The sequence below is a fragment of the Leptodactylus fuscus genome, chromosome 5, assembly GCF_031893055.1.
Source record: "Leptodactylus fuscus isolate aLepFus1 chromosome 5, aLepFus1.hap2, whole genome shotgun sequence".
Lineage (NCBI taxonomy): Eukaryota > Metazoa > Chordata > Amphibia > Anura > Leptodactylidae > Leptodactylus > Leptodactylus fuscus.
The window spans coordinates 133,867,351-133,888,018 of NC_134269.1; the positions used below are offsets into that span (position 1 = coordinate 133,867,351).

General features: G+C 40.5%; 1 protein-coding gene across 2 annotated transcripts in view; it reads left to right on the forward strand.

The window, feature by feature from the left end:
• The window catches only part of DOCK4 (dedicator of cytokinesis 4), a 259,057-nt gene that overhangs the window by 155,795 nt on the left and 82,594 nt on the right, over nt 1-20,668 (forward strand). For both annotated transcript variants that reach the window (XM_075274203.1, XM_075274204.1), the window contains exons 18-25: nt 8,199-8,296; nt 8,382-8,465; nt 8,583-8,683; nt 10,721-10,802; nt 11,163-11,333; nt 11,904-12,096; nt 14,137-14,264; nt 18,040-18,174. In XM_075274203.1, the coding sequence (XP_075130304.1) occupies nt 8,199-8,296; nt 8,382-8,465; nt 8,583-8,683; nt 10,721-10,802; nt 11,163-11,333; nt 11,904-12,096; nt 14,137-14,264; nt 18,040-18,174 (992 nt within the window). The remainder of the gene's footprint in view (nt 1-8,198; nt 8,297-8,381; nt 8,466-8,582; nt 8,684-10,720; nt 10,803-11,162; nt 11,334-11,903; nt 12,097-14,136; nt 14,265-18,039; nt 18,175-20,668) is intronic.

The window sequence follows — 20,668 nt, forward strand, 5'->3', positions numbered from 1 at the left end:
AATCTTCGTTGGTGTCGGCCATCTTTAATGACGTACAGACATCACATGACCCGGGACAAAGGCCCTGGTCATGTGATGTCAGGGACCTCACAGTAGTAGGCCGAAGCCTGCCAGAAGCGTGGAGAGGTAAGTAACACAGTTTATGTTCCCTTACCTCTCCTGGGCCTCCGATCATTATACTCGGGGGTCAGAAAAGACCCCCAAGTATAATAATAGTGCTTGTGGGGCCTGCGGCGTCACTTACCAATCCCGACCCCTGCCAGGATCGCTAAGTAAATAGGGCCCGTTACCGGCTGGAGTAATTCCAGCCGGTAATGGCCTATTAACCTTTTCGCTGCCAAGGGTCTCTGGAAATTTTGCACCTCCAGTAGGCAGAGCAATTTTCACAGTTTTGAGATGGACAAATCAAACCTAAATTGCAACATTAAAAAAGCATCCAACCCCCCCCATACCTATATATTTTCTTAAGGTAGACACCTGCAGCATTGTCAGAATGCCACTTGGTACTGTATACGAATAGGCACCTTCATGCAATTTTGATTTAAAGTTAATGCTTTATGAAAAAATGCAAATAAATGTATATTAGTTGTTAAAAGCGGAAACCAAACAAAAAATTAAATGCACCAAACCTCCTAAAAATAAGAGTTCAACATGTGCAGAGTTCATACATATCACTATGGCCTGCACCCGCATGCACGTGTCTTCAGAAAATCGCTAGAACTGGAAGGAACAAAATTCTGCTTTGAAGGTGGAAATGTTAAAAAAGTATCATCCTATAAAATGTAGGGATTACACACCATGAAAAGTAAGTGAACCCCTAAACCCTATATATTTTTTGAAAGTAGACAATCTGAAGATTACAAATGTCTTAATGGGTCATCGATAGCCACATCCACCTTCATGCAACTTTGCGACCAACACAAATAATTTTTTGAAAAAATATGCTAAAACACATATTTGCACCTAAAACTCATGTTCAATCTCACATTCATATACAAAATACTTTTAAAATAATAGCTTATGGTTTATACAATGTGTATACAGTGCCTACAAGTAGTATTCAACCCCCTGCCGATTTAGCAGGTTTGACAAGATGCAAATAAGTTAGAGCCTTCAAACTTCAAACAAGAGCAGGATTTATTAACAGATGCATAAATCTTACAAACCAAAAAGTTATGTTGCTCAGTTAAATTTTAATAAATTTTAAACATAAAAGTGTGGGTCAATTATTATTCAACCCCTAGGTTTAATATTTTGTGGAATAACCCTTGTTTGCAATTACAGCTAATAATCGTCTTTTATAAGACCTGATCAGGCCGGCACAAGTCTCTGGAGTTATCTTGGCCCACTCCTCCATGCAGATCATCTCCAAGTTATCTAGGTTCTTTGGGTGTCTCATGTGGACTTTAATCTTGAGCTCCTTCCACAAGTTTTCAATTGGGTTAAGGTCAGGAGAATGACTAGGGCACTGCAACACCTTGAGTTTTTCCCTCTTGAACCAGGCCTTGGTTTTCTTGGCTGTGTGCTTTGGGTCGTTGTCTTGTTGGAAGATGAAATGACGACCCATCTTAAGATCCTTGATGGAGGAGCGGAGGTTCTTGGCCAAAATCTCCAGGTAGACCGTGCTATCCATCTTCCCATGGATGCGGACCAGATGGCCAGGCCCCTTGGCTGAGAAGCAGCCCCACAGCATGATGCTGCCACCACCATGCTTGACTGTAGGGATGGTATTCTTGGGGTCGTATGCAGTGCCATCCAGTCTCCAAACGTCACGTGTGTGGTTGGCACCAAAGATCTCGATCTTGGTCTCATCAGACCAGAGAACCTTGAACCAGTCTGTCTCAGAGTCCTCCAAGTGATCATGAGCAAACTGTAGACGAGCCTTGACATGACGCTTTGAAAGTAAAGATACCTTACGGGCTCGTCTGGAACGGAGACCATTGCGGTGGAGTACGTTACTTATGGTATTGACTGAAACCAATGTCCCCACTGCCATGAGATCTTCCCGGAGCTCCTTCCTTGTTGTCCTTGGGTTAGCCTTGACTCTTCGGACAATCCTGGCCTCGGCACGGGAGGAAACTTTCAAAGGCTGTCCAGGCCGTGGAAGGCTAACAGTAGTTCCATAAGCCTGCCACTTCCGGATGATGCTCCCAACAGTGGAGACAGGTAGGCCCAACTCCTTGGAAAGGGTTTTGTACGCCTTGCCAGCCTTGTGACCCTCCACAATCTTGTCTCTGATGGCCTTGGAATGCTCCTTTGTCTTTCCCATGTTGACCATGTATGAGTGCTGTTCACAAGTTTGGGGAGGGTCTTAAATAGTCAGAAAAGGCTGGAAAAAGAGATAATTAATCCAAACATGTGAAGCTCATTGTTCTTTGTGCCTGAACTACTTCTTAATACTTTAGAGGAACCAAACAGAATTCTGGTGGTTTGAGGGGTTGAATAATAAATGACCCTCTGAATAAACTTTTCACAATTTAAAAAAAAAAATTAAACAAAGAAATAACATTCTTTTTTGCTGCAGTGCATTTCACACTTCCAGGCTGATCTACAGTCCAAATGTCACAATGCCAAGTTAATTCAGAATGTGTAAACCTGCTAAATCTGCAGGGGGTTGAATACTACTTGTAGGCACTGTATATACTATATGTACCGCAAACATCAACTACAACAAGAGCTCAGACTCCCAAAAACACGAATACAGAAGACAAGCAGGATTTTGCTGTTGTTCACTAATATGTTAAAAAGCTATACTGCACCTACCAAACTGTGACTGTGATACCAAAATCTAACTTTTTTTCAGAGTACACAGCATACCGTATATAAAAACACAATTTAATAGTTTATATATACAACCACCTTCATTCAACTTTGCCGCAAACAGAGATTGCTAGCAAAAATTGCGCAAAAATTCAAATTTGCCACTAAATTGCGGCTCAAGAAATCCCTTTCTGCAAACATAATGTACTGTCCATAAAACTGCAATATGTGAGGAGTTCATACATACCACACATGTATATATTTACTGGGGCGGGTGTTAAAGAATCGCCAAAATCGCAGAAATGCGCCATCCCATTTTGTGCATGCAAATTAAATAGGACTTTACATAAAAATGTTATTTTCCATCCCCCTATAATAATTTTAGAAATCTATACGTTCATCTCTAGTGATAATCGTTATTACTATTATTTTAGTGTGTAACGGATATCACTAGAGACGTATTTTACTGTAGAAAGCTCAGGTATAGACAGGACAGGGATTGGGTGAAATGTAAACTTTATTTGCGACTTTATGTATATGTTGTGTAAGTGTTTGGTGCGACTTTTTTTTTTGGCTCTGCGACCTGGACAATGGTAAATGCCTGGGTCACAGCGCCAACAAACTTCCTGGTTATGTTCAGGAGGTATAACATAAGAATACCCCACTAGAAAAGCTCAGGGGGGAATTACATTATAACTGTATGTGACAATCAGAGACAAATGTATAGTATGTTCTCTGATTGGCAGGAGAAGGGTTAATAGGGACAATAGAGTCCCTGCCACCCCCCCACCCCCCCTGCTGTCACATACAAGTTATGCACAGAGAGAGAGATCTGTGTCTCTCTCTCTCTCTGCTGGGCTGCTCCGTGTCCATCTCCCTTTCTTGTTAGATCGCAAATTGCTTGCTTAGACAGGAGGGGGGGGGGGACAATTTGGAGCTCTATATCTTTGGACTACATCAACATATCTTGATGCGTTCAATTGCATTTTAAAGAGGAGAATCTCATCTTTAAAATGATATCAAGAACTCGATGATTGGATGTACAGTTTTGGAGAAATTCACTGTTGAAACGCTGTCGGGAATTGAGATCTGCAGTTGGATCTCAATGCCAAATAGTGTTTTCAACAGTGAATGGCTCCAACACTGTAAGTAAAATCATCAAGTCCCAGGTATCATTTTAAAGATGAGAGTCTCTTCTTTAAAATGCATTTTAAAGCATCAAGATGTGTTGATGCAGTCCAGAGATATCTGCATTAGTAGGGAGGATGTACTAAGTACGTCCTCGGCTACTGAAGTGCCACCTTGGGAGCATGTACAGTGTACGTGCCTGGCAGAGAAAGGGTTAAGAAGAAAAAAAAACTAAAACGCAGGGGTAGCGGCTGTCGCCAGGCCCCTAATGTCCCGGGCCCTGTGGCAGCCACTACCCCTGCTGGCCTAGTACTTACGCCACTGAGACCGACTCTGGCATGAGGCACCAGAGGGTACAGACAAAAGATAGTTGGGTACAAGCTGAAGGATAGTAGCAGGCAGAAGATAAACAAGATTATAATCAAGCCAAAGTGTTAGGCAGGCCATCCAGGTTCGCAGGTCTAGGACAGGCAGAGGTCATGCACGGATAGGCAGCAGTACAGGGTCCGTAGCAGAAGCAGAGCCAGACATCACACTGATCTCACAAAACAGAAGATGAATCAGGAATACAAAAAGGCCCCCCCCCCTCCCCACCTGAGTACTGGAAATCCAAACTATGCTGCGAGGGTACAGTGCAGATGGCTGAGCAAGCTTAAATAGGCTAGATCATTCTTTAATTGGATGAGGAGACCTTAAAGGTACTTATTAAACTCCCAAGTTGCTGAAAGGGCAAGCACCCTATGGCATGGACCAGGAGCAGCAGGAGGAAACACAACAGCATGGAGAAACAAAAAACTGCAGCGCTGACGTCTGTGTTTGCTACTAGAGAGAGCTTGACAATGGGTGTAAAGGGTTACAGTTTATTTTATATGTGCACTTACTTTGTGAATCCTAGCCATATTGAAAATGAGTGGTCAAGTTGTGGAAATAAATATACTTAATAATTTTTTCTGTGAAATTCTCTCTATTCCCTAACTATGCAAGTCATATATATTTTCCTCTTCTTAATGTATTCAGTGTATGGCAGCTATTCTCCAACCACCAGCTCAAGGAGAAAGAGTGGCCAGAAATAGCATTCAATGCTCAATTTAAAGAACGAATTTAAGAAAACATAAAAGATGGACAACACATTAAGTTTATTGCGGTTGCTCTTTTTAATTACTAAGCCCTTTTACGAAAAGAGCTTTTCATTAAAATGTTGTTTATTTAAAACAAGTACATTCCTATGGTGCCACTGAACTAAACATTGCTGCATGTAAATATTGAAACAGCACTTAACGCTAGGTTCACACCTGCGTTCAAGGTCTCCGTTCTATGGTTTCTTCTATGCCAGAAGACGGAAACCATAGACCGGGTCCGGCCGTGAGCGGCGGTGAGCGTTTTAGGCTCTCCGCCGCGAAACCGGATTTTTTAATCCGGACACAGAGTACTGCATGTCCGACTCTGTGTCCGGATTATAAAACCCGGTTTCGCGGCAGAGAGCGCAAAACGCTCACTGCCGCTCACGGCCGGACAGCTTTCTCACCCATTCAAATGAATGGGTGAGAAGGACTCCTGCAGGTTTCCGTCTCCTGCCTCTGTTTTAGGCAGGAAACGGAAACCTCAAGTACGGAGTGCCGGCACAGATGTGAATGAGCCCTTAATCTGCACAGGACCCTCCTGCACTATAAACCTATCCATTGCACAGTGAGTGTGTTCATTGTGCATCTATGTCACAAACAGACATGTTGTTCTTAAAAAAAATTTCCACTTAAGTACAGCTGTTCACCAGTTGCTTTTCTTTCAGACATGAATACTGAGTCTATGTTCTCACTACTGTTATTAATGTCTGTTGCTGTCATCTGTCATAAGATGACAGCAACGAACATTAATGGTACCAGTATAATGGACACAGACAGAGCCTCTCCTTCTTTGTCTGTTCCCATTGACTCTATTGAATCAACATGATGAATGCTGTCTTCCATTACAATGTAAAAAATCATGATAGAAGAACGTCCTTCATGCAGGACTTTTCATTCCATTAGAAGTAAAAAATATGACGAAAGAAGGCTTCCATCATGTTTTTCACATTGGAGTGAATGCACATGGACACCCGATGGAGTGGGCTGTGTCTGCATCTGTCATTCAATGTCCATTGCTCTCCTCCTGAGACAGATGAGAGCAATGGATATTAAATAACTGTAGTGTGAACCTACCCTGTTTTTGTCATTTCTAGAAAATGGCATGTGCAAAAAATGGCAGCTAAGTAAAAATGACCATACATCTAGATAAAAGGAAAATGTTTGTTTTGGTACCGTGTTAGCCAGTGGTTATAAAATATAAAAAACAAAAAAAACTTTGCAAGTCTTCAGTAGGTGATACCTTTTTTAATGGCTAACTCATAATGATGACAGAATATGACGTTTCAAAGCTTTCCTCTGAGCTTCTTCTTCAGATATAACTAAAAAACACTCTGTAGAGGCTGCATATTTATAACTGGACACAGGGCTAGAATTACAGGAGGGAGGGGGGAAGAGGCTTATTACTATATACTTATAACAACAAACAATCAATTGCCAGATCCCCCAGTTCTTATCTTAATGGCTGTCTTAATGATGTGTATAAAAAGACATAAACCCACGTGAGATGTTCATCCCATTGTCCAACGTCTGGAATAGGGTCATGGCCTTGTACTCATAAATCAGTCGCTGTTTCCTTGATTTAAAGTTCCCTTTTAAGATCAAGATTTTCATGTCATTGATGATGCTGTGGTGTTTCTGGCAAAAATGATTTGGCACGGGAAGATCAGTTCTCTGTTGTTTGATTGTATGGCGATGTGAATTAATTCTCATTCTGAGTTTCTGACCAGTCTCTCCAACATACAGATTTTCAGTGGAACATTTGGTGCAAATGATCAAATACACCACATTAGGTGTGTTACAGGTGAACGTACCTGGGATTTTATATTCCCTGTTAGAGTTTGTTATCTCTATCCTGTCAGTGGTCAGTATGTGGGGGCAGGTTTTGCACCTCTTCTGTCCACATGGGAATGTTCCTTTGTTAGTTGGAGGTGACAGAGAGCTGCTAATAATCATATTCCTGAGGTTTGGTGGCTGTCTGTAGCATAGGAGAGGGGGGTCCTATGCTACAGACAGCCACCAAACCTCAGGAATATGATTATTAGCAGCTCTCTGTCACCTCCAACTAACAAAGGAACATTCCCATGTGGACAGAAGAGGTGCAAAACCTGCCCCCACATACTGACCACTGACAGGATAGAGATACCAAACTCTAACAGGGAATATAAAATCCCAGGTACGTTCACCTGTAACACACCTAATGTGGTGTATTTGATCATTTGCACCAAATGTTCCACTGAAAATCTGTATGTTGGAGAGACTGGTCAGAAACTCAGAATGAAAATTAATTCACATCGCCATACAATCAAACAACAGAGAACTGATCTTCCCGTGCCAAATCATTTTTGCCAGGAACACCACAGCATCATCAATGACATGAAAATCTTGATCTTAAAAGGGAACTTTAAATCAAGGAAACAGCGACTGATTTATGAGTACAAGGCCATGACCCTATTCCAGACGTTGGACAATGGGATGAACATCTCACGTGGGTTTATGTCTTTTTATACACATCATTAAGACAGCCATTAAGATAAGAACTTGGGGGATCTGGCAATTGATTGTTTGTTGTTATAAGTATATAGTAATAAGCCTCTTCCCCCCTCCCTCCTGTAATTCTAGCCCTGTGTCCAGTTATAAATATGCAGCCTCTACAGAGTGTTTTTTTAGTTATATCTGAAGAAGAAGCTCAGAGGAAAGCTTCGAAACGTCATATTCTGTCATCATTATGAGTTAGCCATTAAAAAAGGTATCACCTACTGAAGACTTGCAAAGTTTTTTTTGTTTTTTATATTTCATACATCTAGATGTAAAACAAAACAAATATAATAAAGTTTGGCTATCACCCCTTACTTCAGTGTACTATATGGTTATCTTTCGGATCTCTTTGTTGTTGGTAGAAGGGAAAGGTTTACCTTCTCAGTAAAATAGTTTACTAACCACAATGATTGTGCCCATCTGTAATCAGGGGGGTGTAGAAGGTGCAGTTGCTGGTGGGCCCAAGAGCCTTTGGGGGCCAATGAGGTTTTTCATCTTAATACAAAAAGATCTGTACTATATAAAATACATTATAGTTGGTGGGCCTTTGCATTGGTGCTGAGGGTCTTCACTCTGTAAAGGAATGTTTTATTCCAATATCTGATTTTATTATAATACATGTTATGTTATTGCTGTTGTTTTATGTCTTCTTAGGGGACATGCTGGATTTGCTTAAATGGAGAATGCACCCTGATAAAATCCCAGGCTCCTTGTCTAAATTAAAGGAGATTGACGGTTCTGAAATTGTGAAGGTAAGCTGTCTAGTGTGAGTATATAACTGTACCTTACAGTAATACATTGTTAAACTTGCTAAATTCTGCATCTTTTCCCCTTCAGTTTCTGCAGGACACACTGGACACCTTGTTCGGCATTTTAAATGAAAGTTCTCAGAAGTACAGCTCCAAAGTTTTTGACTGCTTGGTAAGTGCCATAAAGACTCTTGACAAGATTATTGGAAAAGTAATAATGTAGTAGTAATGAAGGTTAACCGTTTCCTTAATGTTTTATCTCCCTTTTATTGATGTTTTGTGTTTTCAGGTTCACATAATAAATTTACTACAAGACAGTAAATTCCAGCACTTTAAACCAGTAATGGACACTTACATAGAAGGACATTTTTCAGGTGCCCTTGCTTACAGGTACAATGTTTTTACATGATTTGTTTGATTGTATTAGATGCATCTTGTAGCAGGAGCGAATGTTTATATACCGCATTTTTCGGACTATAAGACACACTTTTTTCCCCAAAAATTTCGGAGGAAAATGAGGGTGCGTCTTATAGTCTGAATGTGGGGGGAGGAGCGGATTTACAGCATGGCCGCGCTACTGCCACCGCTGGTTTTCTTCAGCGGCAGGAGCGTGACAATCTGCAGGCCCCGGCAGCTAAGACACTCCCCGGCATCCGCCGGTCTATTACAGCAGATGCCGGGGAGTGTCTTAGCTGCCGGGGCCTGCAGATTGCCACGCTCCTGCCGCTGAAGAAAACCAGCGGTGGCAGTAGCGCGGCCATGCTGCAAATCCACTCCTCCTCCGCAGGTCCCGGCAGTCAGTTAGCCCCGGGGCCGGTCCCCACCGGCCCCATACCTTTAGTGATGCAGGCCGGCTCCTGCACGACGAGGCCGCAGGAGCCGACCTGTTCCGATGACAGCTGGGAGCCTAATGAAGGCTCCGAGGCCTGTCATAGATATATATTACTATCGCGGCTGGTCTATGACACTCCGCGATAGTAATGTATAGAATCTCCCATAGACGGCAATACACTTGTATTGCCGTCTATGGGACTTGCAATCAAATGATTGCAGGTTCAAGCCCCCTAGGCGGGGGATAATAAAATAGTAAAAAAAAAAAAAAACACTTAAAAAAAAATATAATAAAAAATAAAATAAATAAAAGTTCACCTCCTTTCCCTAGAATACATATAAAAGTATAACATTACTGTGAAACCTATACATTAGGTATCCCTGTGTCTGAAAATGCCCAGTCTACTAATAGTTTTATGTACAGTGAACGTCAAAATCAAAAGTGCTAAACCGCTGGGTTTTTCTCTCTGTTTTGCCTCTGAATTAAATAAAAGGTGATCTAAGCAATAAACATTTCCCAAAATGGTATATCTAAAAAGTACACCTGGCCCCACAAAAAAAAACGCCCTATACATCCCCGTGCAGCTGCAGGGTCACCTGTCAATGTGGTCTTGCAGCTGTTCCAAAACTACAACTCCCATATATTAAATATTTTACCATTTTTTGCCTGAAAATTTTTTTCCCCTATTTTTCTCCTCTAAAACCTGGGTGCGTCTTATAGTCCGAAAAATACGGTATTTGTGTCTTTTAATACAAAGTGCCAAATGGAGTTAAGAGTTTTAAAATATCATATGTAGAAAACTATTCTAAAAGTCTCATTTACAAATATAACAAGAAATGTCCTATGGCATCCCCATGGCCCAGATATTTACAGTACGTTTTTAGAAATGAAGTCCAGACTCTGGCAGGTTGCCTGCTTCTTATCAGACAGTTTTGATACAAAAAAACTGTTTGTTATACCCAGTGCAGGCCACATTGCAATGCATTTACGAACACATATACAGACATATACATGTAATCGATGACCAATAAGAATTTATTTCAGGTACCACCCCCATCAGTTTGACATTTGACATAACACTGTGTGTCATTTTTGCAAAAAGTGTTTAACCAACATGGAATATACTGTTAGCTTTTCTGCGTTATATGTTTTGTGGAAACTTTGTTGCAGCTAGTTAGGTCATGAAAATTCAGGTTCGGTTCACATCTGCATTCAGTATTCCATTCAGGAAGTCCTCTTGGGAACCCCCAGAATGGAATACCGAACGCATTGACAAGTGGTGAGCAATGAAAGCACACGGACCCCATAGACTATAATGGGGTCCGTGTGTTTTCTGTGCGGTGTCTGCACGAATCATGTAGAGAGAAAAGTAGTTCATGAAGTACTTATTTCTCCACATGACTCATGTGGACACCACATGGAAAACCGCTTGTCAATGAGTTTGGTATTCTGTTTGGGGGGTCCCCATGCGGACTCCCCCAATGGATTACCGAATGCAGATGTGAACCAGGCCTTCGTGTTATCTAACATTTATTGTTATTTTTTTACATTGTTTATAAAAAGCTTATTTTATAAGTTATGTTGTGACTTTTCAGAGACCTCATAAAAGTGCTGAAATGGTATGTGGACCGAATAATTGAAGCAGAACGTCAGGAGCATATCCAGGAGGTATTAAAGGTAATGAAAAGGAAAATCAGATGTACTTTTGTACTCATTTCCATACAGGTTGATCTTTTCTTTACTGATTTATGCTGCTTCACTTTGATGTGGTGATAATTGGCAATCGGCCTATTTTTGTACTTCAATAACTGCAGTCGCCAGGATCATGAGGAGACAGTAACTGAGTCTCATACACAGTTCATTACCCTAGCTTGTATGTATTACATCGCTGGCTGTTGTAGTAGTCAAACAAACCAAAGTGAAACTCCTAGAAACACGACGTATAAATTATCCTACATAAAGTAACTCAGTTTGCTTAGTTGAGCCCTTTTCTGGTGTCTCTAGTTACAATAACCATTATTCTCTTTAATCTTGTAGGCTCAAGAATATATTTTTAAGTATATTGTTCAGTCTCGGAAACTTTTTTCATTTGCAACTGGTGGACAGAATGAGGAAGAATTCCGCTGCAGCATTCAAGAGCTTATGATGTCAATCCGTTTCTTCCTATCCAAAGAAAGCAAAGGAGCAAGTGCTTTGTCTCAGTCACAGGTTCCTGTTTTTACTTTAATTTATCCTAAAGACCTAAAATTCTTTATTCACAAAGGCGTGCTCTTTGTGTACAAGATGTTCATAAATGCTTTTTTGTTATAACAAAGGGATCTTCATAGTCTTAGAGTGGCTAATGTAATAAGAGTGAGGGGTATACAACATTTAGCTGTATTCAGGGTCTTAGTGTTTGGACTTAGCATTATTGTCAAGGAATACCTTGAGCTTCACATATCTGCATATAGACGATAGATTGCAGGCTCAGAATTCAGTTGCTATTGGTATTCCTGCTAACCTGAAACAAACTCAGTGAGCTTATATCTAGCAGGGTAAGTGTATAAAAAAACTCAGTGGGACTCCTGGTGTCCTTTTGTAAATCACATTGGATTCCCTCAGAGGCCAGAAGTTACATTGGTGTAGTCTTCTGTATTTCCTTTAAAGGCAGCACCATTGTATTGTATTTCTATGTTCATGCTGAAGCCTATTATTGATATACATTTTCTATAGGTTGTAAGTATTAGACTCTAATCAGTAGCTTGTCCCCTGACTATATGTGTTTCTATATCTCTCCAGGCTGTATTTCTGAATTCTTTCCCAGCTGTATACTCAGAGATGCTGAAGCTGTTTGATGTTCGGGAAGTGGCAAACTTAGTGCACGATACTCTGGGCAGTCTGCCAACAGTCATGCATGCCGATGACTCTCTCCAGGAGATAAAACTTCAATGCATTGCAAAGACAGTGGAGAGCGAGCTCTATAGCAATCCTGGTAAGGGTAGTAATACATATACTGCATAGTGTGCTATTTCTGTATAGGTATAAAATCTATAAGCATCTTCTAGAAATACATAGGACTTCACTTTTTTCCTGCACATCCATGGATATGAAATGGTTAGGTGAATGGATATGAAAAGCCACCTGGAAGTTGGAATAAGGGCTTTGGTGAACTTTAATGTCAACTGTGCGCATTTTTCTAATACTTCATGAGTGGCAGAGTATCTTCTCTTTTTATAAACCTACTACAAGAATTTGTTAAAAGTCACTTTTGTGGTTTCTCAAGAGCCCTCTGTCTTAGTGGCCTACGCATCTGCATCAACATTAGATTCCCCCTACCTTATTTTTTCTAATTGTGGTTTATAAAGATGAAACCACAATTATATACACACCAGAAGAAACCTATATAAACATTTCCTTTATAATTCTCTGTATATGGCACCTTTGCCTATGGTACAGCAGATATGTTCTTACTTGTGGCTTGTTTGTGAGTCCTCTCTTTGTATAGGTGGTTAAAGGGAGCCTGTCAGGAGTAAATTGGTTATAAACCTAATCCCAGTATTTTATAGGGGCGCATTCTACAATTTCCATATGTGCCTGTTATTTTAGCTTTAGAGCCTTATTTTCTTGTAAATTGTTGTTTTATTCATATGAAAATCAGTGGAAAGTTATTTGTCCGGGAGACCATAGCCCAGGCAAGGTTAGGCATGTCTCCAAAGCACATTTCTCTTCATTTGCATATGACCAAAATGGCAATTTACATTTGGTCAAATTTACTGTTGACAGACTCCCTTAAACAACATGCTATTAATTCCATTTTTTAGGGACTTGTAAAAATTTCATAAAATTAAAGATTGTTGATAAAGTCCACTAAAGAATATTTCCAGATTACAGGTTTTATTTTTTATGCTTATTTTGTTACTAAAATTTTTGTTTTTTTTCTGTCTCCTTGAAGATTTTTGCCTAAGGCTTTAATGGTTTTATATTCTAAGATACAGAATAGTGTTGCGGGTTTTATATTATTTTATGACACTTATTTTCTTAATTATATTTTATTTTTGTTTTGTTTTCAAGTAGATTTTTGTCTATAGGCTTTAATGGCTTTATTTTCTAAGATGTAGAAGAGTGTTGCAGGTTTTAGTATATTATTTTATGATTCTAATTTTCTTAATTATATTTTATTTTTGTTCTTTCCATTGTCATCTGGAAGATTTTGGTCTATAGTCTTTAATGGCATTATATCCTAAAATACAGAATCGTGTAGCGGGTTTTATATTATTTTATGACACATTTTCTTAATTATATTTTATTTTTGTTCTTTCCATTGTCTTCAGGAACATTTGGTCTATAGGCTTTAATAGCTTTATTTTCTAAGAAGCAGAATAGTGTTGTTTTTCAATTAAGTGGAATCATTGATTGCCAAGACACTTTTGTGTATGCAGTGAGGTGTGGTGCAAACCTTAATTTCAAGGCAAAATTAGCTTTGATTCAGTAATCTTTATAGCAACAGGGAAGAAATCTTATAATCTCGGAACTAAAGGAAGCCCTGATGTTATTTTCTAGCCAACTATATAAAAAAAAAACTTTTTGGCTGTGAGTAATTCTGATGAGATGTTTGATTCTTAAAGTAATCTGCCTCTAGTTTTACAATAATCGCAGATAAATAGTATGCCAATGCGTTAAATAAATCTTTTTTTAAAGGTGCCCAGACACCTTTTGACTCCTATACATGCATCAGTGGGGTGAGACACTTGTGGCAGCAAAAGGATCAGGCGATGAAATTCAGCATGCCCAATCTTCATTTCCCTTGATTCCCACACACATCCGTCACTTTGAAATAAGAGGGTTTGGTAAACTTTTTTCTTAAGATTTTTTTTGTTATAAAAGTTATTTTCACATGATTTTTTCATCTTTAAAAATTTATTTCAAGGGCCTGCTGAATTATGGGCTATCCCTTAAATTTCTTACAATATAGTCTACTTGTTGAGTGCTTTATCTGACCTGTATAACAATATGTAATGTGTTGTCGTTTTAGATTCCCGGTTTATTCTTCTCCCTGTCGTCCTCCACCACCTCCACATGCATCTGCAGGAGCAGAGAGATCTTGTAATGTGCGCACGTATCCTTAGCAACATGTTTTGTCTAAGCAAGAAAAACAGCTCTGTAAGTAATTGCAAGACACTTATTATATACATTAACATACAGTGTGCTGAATAGTAATCCAGAGCTCTCTGTAAACTATTTCCACAGTCATCTATATATAGGAGAAGTACCCTGCAGGTGCTTGGCATACAGCTGTAAAGCTATCATTTCTGCCCACCTCAATTTTAATAAATACATACTTGTTGCTAGGCCGCTAATTACTAATCACAAATTAACTTACATAATGTGGAGAATTTTTGATTAGATGCTGGGCCTGATTTCTTTCTTGTGATTTGAGCATTGCCTCTTACTAGTATTATACTGTAGGTACCACCCAGGGTAGAAGAAGCACAGTTAAAGGAGTTAAGCTGTTTTCCTATCTCAGGATTTCAGCTGCTTTCCTGTCTCCTCTCTCCTCTACTTCCTGGTTTTTAGTTTAGTTCAGCAGTGTGCTTTGGGTTTGTTGTAATCTACACAGATCTGGAGTTACATAAAGAGAAAATAGGCACTGATGAAGAAACTTTTGTAGCTTTTATCAAGGCTCAGCAACTAAAAGCAGTACACAGAGAAAGGTAGAGAAGAAAATATAGATACAGGAGATAAGTCAACGGCCCAAGCAGAGAAAGAGATCTGTAATTTAATCAACCAGCTATAAACACTTTTTCTGAATCTGACTAACTGATATCTGGCTCGATAAATCACTTCATTAAGCTTAAAGGGATTCTACCATTGAAATGAATTTTTTTGGCGATCACATGTCGGAATAGCCTTTAGAAAGGCTATTCGTCTCTTACCTTTAGACGTGGTCTCTGCTGCGCCGTTCCTTAGAAATACCGGTTTCTTCCGGTATGCAAATGAGTTCTCTTGCAGCAATGGGGGCGGAGCCCAGTGCTGAAAATGTGATGGGGGCGTCCACACTGCTGCTCGAAAACACGCTCCAGCGACGTCTCTATCTTCAGCTGGATTCTCCCCTTCTTTTTTTGTCTTCCTTTGTGTCACTTCTGAAGCCTTTGCAGTTGGCTTTGCCAGTGAGACATCAGTAGAGCCGAGTGCGCATGCCGGTGGCCATTTTTGGGAGGCCGCTCCTGTATTGAACTACAAGAGCAAGAGCGGTCTCCCAAAAATGGCCACCGGCCTGCACTCGGCTCTGCTGGAGTCTCACTGGCAGAGCCAACTGCGCAGGCATCGGAGGTGACGTAAAGGAAGATGACGAAAGAAGGGGAGGATCCAGTCGAAGATAGAGGCATCACTGGAGCGTGTTTTTGAGCAGCAGAGAGAACTAATTTGCGCAGCGGAGACCACGTCTAAAGGTAAGAGACGAATAGCCTTTCTAAAGGCTATTCCGACATGTGATCTCCAAAAAAATTCATTTCAATGGTAAAATCCCTTTAAAGAGGACCTTTCATCAGATTGGGCACAGGCAGTTCTATATACTGCTGGAAAGCTGACAGTGCGCTGAATTTCAGCGCACTGTCGGCTTTCCCGATCTGTGCCCCGGGTAAAGCGCTATCGGTCCCGGTACCGTAGCGCTTTACAGTCAGAAGGGCGTTTCTGACAGTTAGCCAAGGACGTCCTTCTGCCCAGCAGCGCCTATCGCGCTGTACTATGTGAGCGGGGAGGAACGCCTCCTCCCTCTGCTCACAGTTCTCATCCATAGACGATTATTATCAGGAGGCGAGGGGGCGTTCCTCCCCGCTCCACAGCACAGCGCGATAGGCGCTGCTGGGCACAAGGGCGTCCCTGGCTAAGTCTCAGAAACGCCCTTCTGACTGTATAGCGCTATGGTACCGGGACCGATAGCGCTTTACCCGGGGCACAGATCGGGAAAGCCGACAGTGCGCTGAATTCAGCGCACTGTCAGCTTTCCAGCAGTATATAGAACTGCCTGTGCCCAATCTGATGAAAGGTCCTCTTTAAGTTACAAGTTTAAAGCATATATAAGGTAGGGTTCACAAACGAACACAAACAGATGGCTATCAGTTACTGTCCATTATATGTTATATGTCCGTTGCCCTTAGAACTCGATGATCAAAAAAAAAACAGACACTTACTGTCTGTTTTTTCAAACGGACAGAAAGTCCTGCATGTAGGGATTTTTTTGTCCACTTGAAAAAAAAAAAGCTGTCCCATGCTTCTCACTATGTATAGAGTACTGAGTTGAGTAAAATGAAGAGAAAATATGGAGCACAGGCCCTTTGAATGCTTAACCGCAACACTGATCCTCCCCGAAACGGAGTGGTTTTATTACCGTCAAATAGTTCACTTTACCTTCTCGCTTAAGATTTTGCCTCCTAATGCTTTTGAAAGGCTGTGTCGGACCGACACGTCTAGAAAAGGCCTAATCACTTCGATCTTCCACCTCTTATCCTCCCATAAGGGCCAATCCCCTCCTGTCCATAAGTATATGACCCATTGAGAGGGAAGAAGGATTTCCTATGCTCAATGACAAATTATTTGGTCGCGTGCAGCTAAATCCTCTACATGTGTAATATTTAAAGAGTGTAAACTCCTGATTCACCAGTACTGTACACACTCCCTGAATCCCATAATACCATTAGTCTGCTGGAGATGCAACTAAGCTGTGGGAACTCCCTATCCTATATTCTGGGACTGTATGTTGATGAGAGTTTCTGGAACGAGGTCAATTACATAATCAACAACCTCTTCCTGCAGGAGGTTTCCCTTGACCCTTTCACCCACCTACTCAACCTTCTGCTGAGACAGATGGCTAAGAAATTCTCCAAACTCTACCTCTGTACAGCAGCTAAATCCCTCATAGCAATTCGGTGGAAGTCCACTAACCCTCCATCTCCCCCCCCCCTTACAAAGTTTCTGACAGCTATCCTCCCTTTGTCTTTTTGTCACACTTATTAAACATGATTTTTTTGTCTCATTTTTGCTTTGCTTTATGTTACGCCCTGGTTATTATTGTTGTACAGTACTTTGTTTACTGTATTGGAAAGTATTTTTCTATCAAAAAATGTTTATTAAATATGTTTTTGAACATGTAAAATGTTTATTAGATGCGAACACCACCTTCATCTCCATCCCCTTCCAAGTAACCTGTTGACAAAATTTGAATCCCACCCCTGTATGTTTTAGATTTTCTTTACAAATTCAACTTTGCACACAAATGGATTCTAAAGTTTGTTTAACTGCTCAGTTAAGCAAAGTCAGCCTAGGTAGAAGATCCAAAGACTGTGAAGTGTACGCTACCTCTTCTCTTAGCTACTTTGACCATTATAATTGTTATTATGCTTTCTAGGCCATAGTTCTTTGGTGCCCTCAAGGCAGCGATAAAGTCTGTTAAATGTCAGTGTGAAAGCGGCAATTCATTCTTCAACAGACACACAAACAGGTGTAACAATGTAGTAGACCTTGGCATACCATCTGCTAACACAACAATCAATGTTCTTCTGCCTGTGGCTGTTATGTCAGAATATAACGGTAAATAGGACAGACTTACAACACTTGTGGTTAGCTGACTTTAAGGATTCTTTTAAAAAAAAGATTTTCTATAAGACACAAAATGTAAAATTTTCTTTTTAATTAATAGTGTTGCAAGTTTATGTTCCCTAAAAAGTGTTCATAAAAATGTACCTATAATAAGAGAATTTGTTACAGTATACAAAATGTTTACCTACAAGAAGAGACCCCACTGTATCCCCTTTGCTAGTTATTATTATAATCATGGTACTCTGCTTTCTTATCTACTGATGGGATATCTGAAGTGGCTACCATGCTGGCCTTCATAGCTTTGTGCATAATGATGTTTTATATGTTTGGTTATTTTTAGGAAAAGTCCGCCATGAAGGAAGTTGATGTGATTGTTAATAGCTTGCTGGATATTTTATTAAGGACAATTTTAGAGATTACAAGTAGACCTCAGCCTTCAGGCTCTGCAATGAGACTTCAGTTTCAGGATGTGACTGTAAGTACTTTGTCTTGGCATGCAGACAGTTTGCTATAATATAAATTCTTTCTTGCGCTGTTTAAACATGTGGAATGCTTTATGTCATTGGTAATATCCTATACAGGTTTTTGTTTGCTCACCTGTCGGGTATTCTTGCAGTAACATGGAATGTGAATTTATTTTTCACTATTGCATAAAATCATGTTGAGTTTAGGAATTTTATGATTGTTAATAATTTTAAAAAAATTTACATTTTTACTGCTACTTCAGTTTTAGTAAGTTGGAGCATCTAGGTACATTGGACATTTTATAACCCACAATACAGTTTTATATGACTTAATTTAATGTATTTCCTCCTTATATATAAAACATAGCCATGGTGAATGTGTTCACATCCTACATTGGCTAAGTAACATAAGTTCCCTTTAAACACAACGTCACCGTATTCTAGTCATCATTTAAAATACTTTTCCCTGAGTCAAATGAGCATATATTCAGGTATATTTATGATATAAGCAAACCTCCTAGGTATTTAGGGGTTAATGCCTTTCCTAGGGTAACACATATTGTGGGTGCTCTATGGTGTTTATGATTTAGGATGTGATAGAGGTTAAAACCAAGAAAAATTACTTCATATCAGGTTAAAACCTAGCATTCATTTTGCTTTACGTACTCCAAAATCTTATTTTTGTGTAGAGATTTTGTATGTTCAATTTTGCAAGACAGGGCTTTCCCTTTTTAATTTAAAGAGCTCCAAACGCTCTTTGTATCTTCACTTGCAGAGGTAGACACTGAGATTGTGGATGTCTGTGAGTGCCAGTAGGGAGAGCTCACTGCATTCAGAATTATACAGTTCTTAATAAGATGATCACAATGTTTATGTATAGTATTTCTTTCTGCCAACAGCCACCTCTAGAGGGGAAAATCTGATAGTGACTGCAAGCAGAAAGAATTTTATTATATTACTTGGGTTTTTTTTTAAGTAGGAGTGGAGCAAGCTCCCAGATACTGTATAATGAATCTACTGTAATTGTACCTGTGCAGTGATCATCTTGTGTCGCCTGCCTCTGCAACCCAGTATTAACAGTTTTAGAATACAATAAACACTATGACTGTTTTCATTGAATGTGACACACAGATCTTACAGCTTACAAGAACAGAAACACTTAGGCTACATGCACATAAGCATGGGCATATATACACTATGTGATCAAAAGTATCCGGACACCTGGCTGAAAATGACTTACAAGTTTGTGGCGCCCTCCATCGGTAATGCCGGAATTCAAGATGGTGTTGTCCCACCCTTGGCCTTGATGACAGCTTCCACTCTCGCAGGCATACATTCAATCAGGCGCTGGAAGGTTTCTTGGGGAATGGCAGCCCATTCTTCATGGAGTGCCGCACTGAGGAGAGGTATCGATGTAGGTCAGTGAGGTCTGGCACGAAGTCGGCGTTCCAAAACATCCCAAAGGTGTTCTATAGGATTCAAGTCAGGACTCTATGCAGGCCAGTCCATTACAGAGATGCTATTGTCGTGTAACCACTCCGCCACAGGCCGTGCAGTATGAGCAGGTGCTCGATCGTATTGAAAGATGCAATCGCCATCCCCGAATTGCTCTTCAACAGTGGGAAGCAAGAAGGTGTTTAAAACATGAATGTAGGCCTGTGCTGTGATAGTGCCACCCAAAACAACAAGGGGTGCAAGCCCCCTACATGAAAAACACGACCACACCATAACACCACTGCCTCCGAATTTTAGTTTTGGCACTACACATGCTGGCAGATGACGTTCACCGGGCATTCTCCATACCCACGCCATCGGATCACCACATTGTCTACCGTGATTCGTCACTCCACACAACGTTTTTCCACTGTTCAATCGTCCAATGTTTACGCTCCTTACACCAAGAGAGGTGTCGTTTGGCATTGACCTGCGTGATGTGTGGCACCCAATCACCTGACCACATTTGTAGTCCGTGAGTTCCGCGGAGCGTCCCATTCTGTTCTCTCACGATGTCTAATGTCTACTGAGGTCGCTGATATGGAGTACCTGGCAGTAGGTGGCAGCACAATGCACCTAATATGAAAAACGTATGTTTTTGGGGGTGTCTGGGTACTTTCGATCCCATAGTTGTAGGTCCAAGACAAAACTGCATGGATGGAAATGGATGGTATCTGTGTGCCATTCTTGCCCTCTACGGACCCATACACTTTAGTTAATGAGCAGCAAATCAGATGGGAATAGCACCTTTCCTGAGTTTTGCCTCTGGACTTAAGGCCACCCACATAGATCTCTGATAACATACAGAGCAATAATAAAAGAACGGGTCAGAGTGCTGTCCAATATAAACACATATGGCACAGTGGCAATGCACACTTCATGTGCATGTAGCCTTAAAGACAACATATTCCAATGTAGTTCTAATCTTATTGAGACCTTGCTCTGTGATTTGCCTGCAGTGGAAATGCAGCGGAAGAAATCACAGTGTTTTACAGTCAGGGCAAAGTGGTT